The 11571-nt window shown below is 43.4% G+C and overlaps 1 protein-coding gene across 4 annotated transcripts in view; it reads right to left on the bottom strand.

The window, feature by feature from the left end:
* Nucleotides 1-11571, bottom strand: part of RRAGD (Ras related GTP binding D) — a 46718-nt gene that overhangs the window by 33732 nt on the left and 1415 nt on the right. Inside the window, exon 1 of one of the 4 annotated variants that reach the window (XM_006133300.5) lies at nucleotides 5226-5593. The exons of 1 other annotated variant lie outside the window; for it this stretch is intronic. In XM_006133300.5, the coding sequence (XP_006133362.2) occupies nucleotides 5226-5352 (127 nt within the window). In that variant the 5' untranslated portion in view covers nucleotides 5353-5593. Of the gene's footprint in view, nucleotides 1-5225; nucleotides 5594-11571 lie in introns of those variants that run through there. 2 more of the 4 variants (XM_075923885.2, XM_075923886.2) reach the window with 2 other exon arrangements.

The following is an 11571-nucleotide window of genomic DNA, read 5'->3' on the forward strand; positions in this document are numbered from 1 at the left end:
TTTCTTGCCTCTCTAATGTGAATCGTTATTATATATTTTCTACTGTGATATGGACTTTACTCATTGGGAGAAATAATTCCTCATTGCCCAAACTCCCATCTGCTGTGCATTTCTTATGCTTCCATTGTTGTTAATGTGACCTTTTGTTATACTGTGGTGTGCACCACAGTGTCCCCCGGACAAAATATGTACCATACATCCTCAGTGTTAACAGATGGCCTGAGCCCAAACAGTTAACAGGTAAGAGTTATGTGCAAATTAAAAAGCTATTCAGTTAGTGAAGGTTCATACACACTATAGGTAAGAGAAGGGTTCTGGGTGGGAATGAGGAAGGAATGATGGCCTTGAGGTTAAAGAGCAGATTGAGAATCAGAAGATCTGGTTCTGTTCAGCCACAGACCCACCAGATCTGGAATTCTGATCCTGCATGACTTTGGGCCTGTCACGTACGTGCTTTCTAGTATGGTATCCCATCTGCAAGTGAGAAGATTTGTATTTCATACACCACAAGTGGGTGTGAGGCTTTACAAAAAATTAAGTGTTTTAAAATAATGATTATATGTGGAAAGCTGGAAGATTGTTATGTTTTATTCACTAACATTTCCCAGTGTTCAGTCAAGAGGTAAGTAACTACTAGTATTGGAAGATGATCCATAGTATGTTCATGATAGAAACTCCCTGTGCATGTACAATCATAACTTTTTCCAAAAATGATTAGTCTGCTTTATCCCTGGACTCCATCATATTCACATAGACATAGTGGTTATGTGCCATATGTTGAGCTTCCTCCAGTTCTCTTTCTTGGGAAGGAGGGATTGGTGACACTGATCATTGCAGTTTGCTCCATGGGTCACAGAGAAAGGAAGACAGAGCCTGAGTAAACCAAGGAGAAGAGAAACACATCTTTCCCTCCAGCCCAATGGAAGTTACGTAAAAGAGGTAACACAGATCCAGGATGTCTCTATGGAAGGGATACTCAACACGTGGCCCGTGGGCCATTTGTTTACGGCCCATGGTACAGTTTAGGGTTACACTGGGCTCAACATGTAGCCCGCGGGTGGGAGCCAAAACAAAAAGGTAGTCAATATAATGGTGTCCTGTTGATATGCATTTTAGTAGTTAAATTTCTGGACTGTCATTGTTCATTAATAGTGCTATCATATGGGTGGAAATCAGGTAAATATTGCATTTTATTAATATCAGAAGAACTGACTTAAATGGAGCCTGTGTGTTGTGCAGTCTTGCCTTAAACTTTGTATTCATGCCTGTCAGTGTAAAAGAACCCATCTGCGTATATTTGCGTATATTTGCATATATATGCAACCACACTTAAGTTGTGGCCCTCAACATGTGCTGAGAGTATCATTGTGGCCCCCGGGTCTTCAAAGTTGAGTAACCCGGCTCTATGGTATGGAGACTCTGCCATCTGCAGTCCTCAAAAGCAATAAGCAGTCCAGATCCACTAGACTTCCAAGAGAGCTGTTGGGAGCCAGAGCCTGCATGGAAACTCTATGAATTGCCCTACCCCCTGTGGATTCCAGAGAGCTGTCCAGTCTCACAGCTCAGACAAGGAAGAGAAGAGGATTTCACAGCTCAGACAAGGGAGAGAAGGTATCCTTTAAGGAACAAGAGAAGATAAATTCCATAGGGATCTTCAAGATTTTCTCCCGCAATGCTTTTGCTTCCTTCAGATATTTCTGGGACATAGTTGTTTTCATTAATTAAATATAATATTAGCATGCTAATAAAAAAAAACCCCTATAGAAAATATTTTTCTTTTTTAATTTTTGCAGTGGCAGCAAAAGTCTACTGAGATATGATCACCATTATCTTCTCAGTGACTTCCTCTGGATTACTTCTCTACTGCAAGTCTTAAGCTAACCGAATTTATTTAAAAATGCTGTTAAGAAACAAAAGTTTATAACTAATTTATATCAATCTTTGCAGACAGTTTTCCTAACAAAGAAGTGGTCAGACATGTTGGAAAAAAATATGTGGATGAACAAATTACTACAGAGGAATGGGGTTTGGGCTGGAAAAGAGGACCAACAATTTCCATGTATAGCACAACAAACGAAAATTTTGTTAAGATACTGTTTTAAAGATACCTCACACCTATCAAGTAAAAAGTAGAGATTACATGGGGTAAGTGTTGAAAAATTGTGGTGAAAGAGATTTTATGTATGTATGCAGAACATGTCCCGTCATTAGAAACCATTGGGAAGCAATCTGTAGCCATATATCACAGATTATTGGATATTTATTACCAAATGATCCTTTGGTAATCATCCTGGGACTTCTTACTGGAAACGGCCATGCAAAAGGAAATAAACAATTAATCTCTCATCTTCTAGTATCTGATTGGTTACTGGTAGCACCTCACAGTAAAAAGAAAAATAGCCCAACGATAGAAGAATAGTTCAAAAATACGGGGGGGCCATGATTATGGAAAAATTAACACATACATTATGAACCCAGTAAAATAGAGGAACGATAGATACTTAGCTAGTTGGTTGCATTCACACATGGTACATTCAGCTGCAAAAACACCAATATATCTGTCTAATTTTTTAAATATTGACATACCTACTATGTTAAATGTGTATATATAGATTTCAATTCAATGTAATACAATCCCGAGAAATGGCATAAACGTTATAATGATGTTCACTTTGTAATACAGTAACACCCTGTTAACAGAAAGATCGGTTTACTATAGTCTTGTACAATGAAAGCTAACTGTTGTAATTGATTGTTTTGCTTCTTATATTTACATGACAAAGATTTGTAAACTTGTTAAAATTTCCTAAATAAATAATGATAGAAATGTAGCCGTGTTAGTCTGGGGTAGTTGAAGCAAAATGCAGGACAATGTAGCACTTTAAAGACTAACAAGATGGTTTATTAGATGATGAGCTTTCGTGGGCCAGACCCACTTCCTCAGATCAAATAGTGGAAGAAAGTAGTCACAACCATATATACCAAAGGATACAATTTAAAAAAATGAACAAATATGAAAAGGACAAATCACATTGCAGAACAGAAGGAGGATGCGGGGGGGGTGGGAAGGGGGAGGAAGGAAGGTAAGTGTCTGTGAATTGCTGGTATTAAAGGTAGGGAGAGTGGGATGTTTGTGAGTTAATGGTATTACAGGTGATAATTGGGGAAACTGTTTCCCCAATTATCACCTGTAATACCATTAACTCACAAACATCCCACTCTCCCTACCTTTAATACCAGCAATTCACAGACACTTACCTTCCTTCCTCCCCCTTCCCACCCCCCCCGCATCCTCCTTCTGTTCTGCAATGTGATTTGTCCTTTTCATATTTGTTCATTTTTTTAAATTGTATCCTTTGGTATATATGGTTGTGACTACTTTCTTCCACTATTTGATCTGAGGAAGTGGGTCTGGCCCACGAAAGCTAAATAAATAAGTAGTTTGAAAAAAAATAAACACACTAACAGAAAATCCCTTACTCATATTGCCAAGTGATTTTATAAGCAGTAATACTTATTATACCATATAAGTTGGTATAACAATTAATAGTTGACTTTGTATTGTGTATTTAAAAAGCAATCCACTGAAATACTCAGTGGTCTCCAAGCTCCTTTGTAAAATGTGACAGTGTTTCAAGGGGAAAATAGTGCACATTCTGAGTGAAAGCTAAGGTGTTGGCCTCACCTACTTCTTTTGTATTTTATTTCCCAACAACCATTTGTTCCATATCAATTCACTGTTGCCTCCACATGCACTGATAGATCTAAGCAAATAGCTATACAGACACCCACAGCAACATGTATACGCATACAGTTATACAGATACTTAAGCAGAGCCAGGAAATATGGGGACTGACATTCACAGCTGAAGAACAACCCTGGAGACAGAGCTCTTTGCTTGCTGCTGCCTTTTATAGCCTTACATCTGTCCTCCCTGCCTCTTGGCACTCTAAAGCAACATCACCAAGCTATGTCCATTCGTATTATACATGGAAAGCTTTCAGGGTAAAAGACGTGGTAAGGACTACATGAACATCTTTTTCTGTTCAAATGTCTTCTATTTCCATTAGGATAACTCGTTTCCCCTTCCCCAACACACATAACCAGTGCTGCTCTCCGACTTCCCCTCCCACACCAGAACATTGAGTCCCCCTCTTTCTGTCCACTCCTCTTTATATGCATCCTTATTCCCCACACATTCCCTTCATCATACAGCCATTTTCCTTCCTGCTGCCTCCTCTGTAACAGACAACTTTGACATGCTCACACTTGCTTACTCTCCCTCCCCTCACAATACAGTGATCGCTGCCTTACCTTCCTATTCAATATTCCTTACAACTTCCCAAAAGAGTCCTGACCTTCCCAGCTAACCTCATCCACAACCACACTCCACACCCCCTGAGTCCTGACCTCCTCTTTCCCCCACATAGTTAGACCTGCTCTCTTCCTCCTTCCCTATGTCAAATCCCCATAAAAGCCAGTCAACCACTGACCTGTTCCATAAGCTCATACATGGCCAGACCCTAACCTCATCCTATAGTCCACCATCAACAAGTCCTGCCCCATCCCATATGCACACTGCCAACCCCTGCTTTCATCCCATCCTCAGGACCTGCTCCCTCCCAGTCCATTCCCAAAGAGCCAGACTCTTTTCTCCCCCCTCCCACACTCAACCTCTGCTTTACCCCATACTCCCACACTCAAGAGCCAGGTTCTCTAGTTAGTCCAGGCCGTCATCCTATCACTGCATCTCCAGATCCATACCCTCCTCCCGCCCCCCAAAACAGTAATTGCCCTGACCACTCCCCTGTCCCTTCACTGCCTTTCCCCATGTCCTCTTGACAGAGCCAGTCACTCCCTGCTCCCTCCCCACCTAACCTCTCCCTTGTCCCATCCCCCTCTATACCCCACAACTATCTTGCCCCATCCCCCAGTGCCACCCCCTTCCTATCAACTCCTGCCTTGCCCCATCCCCGAGTGCCACCCCCTTCCTCACATCAGCCCCTGCCTTGCCCCATCCCCCAGTGCCACCCCCCTCCTCACATCAGCCCCTGCCTTGCCCCATCCCCCAGTGCCACCCCCCTTCACATCAGCCCCTGCCTTGCCCCATCCCCCAGTGCCACCCCCCTTCACATCAGCCCCTGCCTTGCCCCATCCCCCAGTGCCACCCCCCTTCACATCAGCCCCTGCCTTGCCCCATCCGCCCGGCACGGCGGGACACTCACAAGCTTCATCGGCGCCGGGCTCCGGGTCTCCATCCGAGAAGGACTCGGCCCCATCCCCGTAGTCCGCCAGCCCAACGAGCTCATCCCCCTCCTCCTCCTCCGGCGGCTTCCTCGGCCCCTGGCTCATCGCGGCCGCGGCAGGTCCCGATTCGATCCCCTCCCCGGGGGCTGCTCGGCCGGGCCGGGCGGCGCTGGGAGCTGAGCAGCCGCAGCCCCGCGTCCTCCCACGGGAGCGAGCGAGAGTCTGCGTGACCCGAGTCACCTGACACAGCCGGGCGGTCACAGGCACCGCCGCCGCGCTGTGCACACGCTGGGCCGTGCCCTGTGCCCGCCACTGGCACTGCGCCTCTGCCAGGCCTCCCCGCCCACACAAAGCTGGGTTGTGCCCCTGGCCATTCACACCCACAACCTCCCGCCCAGCTCACAGCACAGGCACTATCTATACAAGCTGTACACTGAGCAGTTACCCTGACCAGTCACACCCTCAGCCTCCCCCCACCCCCATCATTCACAATCACTGCCACAGTGTGCTTGGTCAGCTGTTCTCCAGGCCAGTCACACCCACAGTCTCCCCTCCATCACTCATGGTCACTGCCATGCTGCTTGGTCAGTTATGCCCCACGCCAGTCAGACCCATAGCCTCCCCCGCCCCCTTCACTCACAGGCAGGCACTGCCACACAGAGCTGTGCACCCGGCCAGTCACACCTACTGCCCCCCTCCCAGACCCAATCATTCAGACACAGGCACTGCCAGGCTGCACAGTGAGTCATTCCTCAAGATAGTCAAACCCACAGTTTATCATCATTTACAGTCACTGCCCCACTGTGAATGTCAAGCCAGGCACCAAGCCAAACACAGCCTATTCCAATCATTCACTGATAGGCACAACCACACTGCCCACAGAGCTCTGTCCTAGGTCAGCCAGCCAGAATATCCCCTCCCCGCCATTGGTCTCATATAGGCATTGCCATGTTATGCACACAAACATTGTCATTTACTCTGGCATTCACACACATGAAGGGACACAAATAGTATATACTCACACAGTTCTAGACTGAATTTACAGAGAAAGATATCTGTTGTAACACATGCAAAACCCATATATAACATTATTGATATCAACATCAGTGGAAGCTAGTTTTCACAGATTTTATTAAAAATCTATATCTATTAATTCATGCAGGCACACCAATTCATTTTCACAGGCTCACCCATTTATACAGATGGGCACTCAAACATGAAGACACAGCCATACATAAATACATTAGTGGCATCATAGAGCCATAGTAAGGGCAAGGGGAAATCTCTCACCTAGAGACTCCTCTCAAGGCCAACCCCTCTTTTCCTGTGAGTCCTCAGCTGGGCAAAATGTCCAGTATCTGGATCTGAGACTCGTGACTCTAGATGTACAACTTTCATCTGCAGCAGGGTACAAATGGGCAGAAAAATCCTAATATGTATTAATGCCCATGAACCCCACATACCTGGCAGGGGACACTCTTTAGACAATGGCAGGAACCACATAGCCAAATTAGCAGGCACTGGTAGGCAGACACAGCACCCATCAGCCATCGAGTCTTGGCTAGGTATTCTGCTACTATGCACCACATATTGCATATTAAACTATTCTGTGTGGACAATCTATTGGTACCAATGGTTTGCACACTCCCTTCATTATTCATCAAATCCTTACAAAAAGACTCATGGCATGAGTTTCCTCAGCAGTGCCAATAGGCCTGAGAAGCTGGTAGCCAACAACCTCCATAGGTTCATCAGTGACAATTAGGCAGGATGGTTAGGAAAGGTGTCCCTAGCCTCTGTTTGTCAGAAGCTGGGAATGGATGACAAGGGAGGGATCATTTCTGATGATTACCCACTCTGTTCATTCCCTCTGGGGTACTTATCATTGACCACTGTTGGAGGACAGAATACAAGGCTAGATGGACCTTTGGTCTGACCCGGTATGGTCATTCTTACATTCCACACAGCAGTCTAGGTGTGATGGTCACATAATTCTCACTTGGTGCTGGGAACATGAGGTCCTACTTAAGCAACAACGCCCCACTTATCTACATCCAAAGAGGCCCCCGTAAAAGATAGGGTAAAACAGGCTCACCTCTCACTAACTTCTTGCTGGTTTCTCACAAAAAACAGGCTCTCCATTTTAAGAGGGAGAAACAATTTCAAAAACAGACAGAAACAGACAATCAAATATTGGATGGTTCACACACTATTTGACTCAAAGAAAAATTGAGCCTGTAAAAGCACTGCGTTAGTAGCAAAAGATCTATACATGTATCAGATAGATATTGCTGCTTTATCTGACACTAGACTAAATGACAGCAGAGTACTTAGAGAAGAATACATTTTCTATTGGTCGGACTACAAGGTCGATCAAAATACCAACCTAGATAGGGCAGGTTTCGCAATAGGAAACTCCATTGCTAATAAACAACTACCACAATCTTTGCCAATAGCTGAAGACCTAATGACACTGCTTACTGTCCCACAACAACATTCTGACAATAACAAGCACCTATACCCCAACTCTACATGCTCCTAAAGAAATTAAGGCTTAGTTCTATAACTGATTGAGTGACACTCTAAGAAACATATCCGATAATGATAAAATCTTATTACTGGGTGACTTCAGTGCTTGTACCAGAGATGATTACATCACTTGGAACAGAGTTATGGGGAAATTTGAATGTGGGTCACTAAATACAAAAGGATAACTACTCCTAACACTCTGCACAAAGTTTGACATTGCTATTACAAACACATTTTTCAACGTGCCAGGGAAGTGGTTCTATTCTTGGCAGCACCTCCAGTCAGAATAATGGCACCTTCTAGGCTATATCATTACCTTTTGTAATGACCTGAAGGCAGGGGCGGATATAGGGCAGGGCGAACGGGGCGGCCGCCCTGGGCCCCGCGCTTCAAAAAGCCCCGCGCATGCGCCGTGGCACTGCTACGCATGTGCATGGCATTACTGCGCATGCGCCGTGGCAAAGGGGGGGGCCCGTGGAATTACACTGTCCGGGGCCCCACAAAACTGTCATCTTCCCCTGCCTGAAGGTTGTTTAAATTAATAGGGCTATGTAAGGTGCAGAATGTTTAATGGATCTCCAGCTCATACATGTTAAACTGAACATCAGGATTCAAGTCCTAGATTGAAAATTGCCCCAAAACCAAACCAATATGTTAATATCTCAAAACTTTGCACTGAGTAGGGGAGAACCCAGTTACCAATTTCCATTCATACTGCACTATTAAATTATGCTAATGCAAGAATAAGTGGAAATATCAATGAAAGGACCTTTCAAACTGCAGCGCAATCAACAGCTAATGCCATTCTTGGTGTCCCAGTTTGACAAAATGTGGACTGGTTTGATGCAAATGACAACAATGTCCAATCACTTGTTGCGGCCCGTCAAGTCATGCACGAGACTGAACTGAATAGCTGAACCTCTCTTGTGTCTGTAGAAGCCCTCAGGAAATCAAAATCTGAACTGCAGAAAAAGCTGCTGGAGATGGAGGACACTTGGTGGACAAATAAAACAACAGAATGACAAGCTTTTGCTCATCCTAATAATACCTGAGATTTTTTCCCCAGGAGTTAAAATGTATAGAGTGTGAGGTGCCAATAACTGTTCAATCCTGTCCACTGTCAGCAGCATTGCCTGAGTACAGTATGATACTAGAAAGATGGAAAGAACATTTTGTGACTCTCCTCAATCGTGAGTCAAGCAGAAGGGATCAAATAGACTCAATCAAGCAAATAATCAGTTCAGTTTGAATTCAAAGATCCATTAACTTTGGAGGAGACTAAGAACTTATGGAAATGGAAAGGAAGATGGAACTGATTAATTTCCAGATGAAGTGCTCAAATCCAATGGTCCTACTGTTCACAAAACTTTACTAAACTTATTTACTTTATGCTGGGAAAATTAGGTTTTACTCCAGAATTTCAAAGATGTCAAAACAGTAACAATCTACTAGCATAAAGGGAACAGACATGATTGCATCAATTATCATGGCATTTCACCACTCTCCATTGCTTGTAAGATCGTTGGTAAACTGTTGCTACAAATGCTTCAGATGATTGTAGATGATATTCTCCCTGATTCCCAGTGTGGTTTTCATTCATCACGCAGCACGGCTGTTGACATGATATTTATCCTAAGCTAATCACAGAAGAAAACTGCTGAACAACAAACACCCCTATACATTGCCTTTGTTAACCTTTGTAAAATGTCCATTGGACATTTTGCTCTTGGGTGCCCAGACAAACTAATCAATCTTGCATGCTGATTCCATGACAACATGCAGCTGCTTGTATCAGTAGATGCCAACTTATCTGATCCCTTTGCTGTAGCCCATGGAAATAAACAGGACTGTGTGGATGCCCCATATTATTTGCTTTGTACTTTGCTGGAGTGCTAGAAGTCGCTGCATTTACTACCACTACTGGTCTAACTTTAACAACAAGATTCAATGACAGACTGTAAACCTCTGATTCAAGGCTAGCAGCAAATCCCAACAAAATGAAAAACGAAACAAAACCTGCTGTATACCAACAACACATTGTTTGTCACCCTTTCCAAGAATGACCTACAATATTTCCCAAATTCCTTTTCCCGTGCTGTATCTTTTTGACATTTGTGTTGTGTTAAAAAAAATCCAGAAATCCTGGATCAACTATCTCCTGGCAGAAAAATATCACCTCCATCAGCACCAAGAATAAAACCAAACAGTTGCCAATTAAACAACATCAAGTCCTAGGTGTGATAAGGATTTATTATAATCCTATTTTAAAAATAGGAAACTGAGGCACAGAGAGATTAAATTACTGATTTGTTGTGATCACATAGGAGGTCTATTGCAGAATCAGGAATAGGTCTCAAATCTACTGAATCTCAATTCAGTGCCATAAGCACAAAATCAGACTTGCTCTCTCTTGCAGAAATCCCCATTCTTCCTGACCTATGTGCCTTCACTATCACACAAATGCCTCCTTAATTTATTTGGGTCAGCCTTCTAGCTTTGACCTCTTCCTTTCCTGATTTTGGCCCATCCTGCAGTCCTGGACTCTTTAAAGCCAATGACACCAGTTATGTAGCAAGAGCTATGGCATTAAGCCTTTTGTCCCCAAATTTCAATACATGTAATAATGAATAACAAGGAACTTACATGACAATAAGCGTACCTCTTGATTTACACCCCCATGAAACTCTTCTCCTTTGATAGTCTCTCCACTTTTTAAGCCAACCCTTGCTCAATATGTCTTATTTAGACTGTAAACTCTTGGGGACAAGAATCTGTCCTTTTTATTTATACAAAGCACACCAGGTACATAATATTTGTGTATTTTGATACATTTTGTATTGTGCTTAAAGTTAGGAATGTTATGAAAAATGAAGAGCCTGATTTTCAGTATTGCTGAGAAGACACAAAATCACTGAGATCAAAAAGAGCAGTTGGGAATCAGCACCTCTGCAAATTGGGCCTGGATTCACTGATGGCTGATACTTACGGATTAATAGGAATCCTTTCATTCTGTATATCATTAAGATCCTGATTGTGGCTCTGTAGTTCACATTCAGTTGAGTTTTGCATGTAAAGCAGAGATTCAAGCTCTTTGGTGTCCTCTCCCCATATTACAACAACTTAATCTTTTAGCTTAATAGAAGGAGGAACTGCAGAGGATCTCCCTGAAGACCCAGATGATAAGGAGTACATGATTTGGCACCTTTATCTGGAGAAGTCATTTGAAGATGCCCCCTTTGAAGAACCCAAGGTCTACGTCTAGACTGGCATGATTTTCCGCAAATGCTTTTAATGGAAAACTTTTCCTTTAAAAGCATTTTTGGAAAAGAGCGTCTAGATTGGCACGGACGCTTTTCTGCAAAAGCACTTCAAGTGGCCAGTGTAGACAGCTGACAAGTTTTTCCGCAAAAGCACCTGCTTTTGCGGAAAAACTTGCCAGTCTAGACACAGCCAAGAAGTACACTGAGCTGCAGTGGGAACCTGAGGCTGGTACTTTACAATGGACTCCCACACTCCTGACGAATATCTCTTTTTGGTCTGGTTACTGGTCTAGTGGATAGGAGGGACACAGTAGATACAACATAACTTTAATTTTTGAAAGGCTTGTGACAACATCCCACATAATGGTTTCATAAGCAAACTAAGGAAATGTGTTTTAGATAAAAGTACTGTAAGATGGGTGTACAACTATTGAAAGACTATATTTAAAGAGTAGCTCTCAACTGTTTCCTGTCAAACTGGAAGGATGTATCTAGTGAGGGTACTAGTCAATATTTGCATTAATGATTTCGATAA

This window comes from Pelodiscus sinensis, chromosome 3, assembly GCF_052426305.1.
Source record: "Pelodiscus sinensis isolate ZL-2025 chromosome 3, ASM5242630v1, whole genome shotgun sequence".
Classification (NCBI taxonomy): domain Eukaryota; kingdom Metazoa; phylum Chordata; order Testudines; family Trionychidae; genus Pelodiscus; species Pelodiscus sinensis.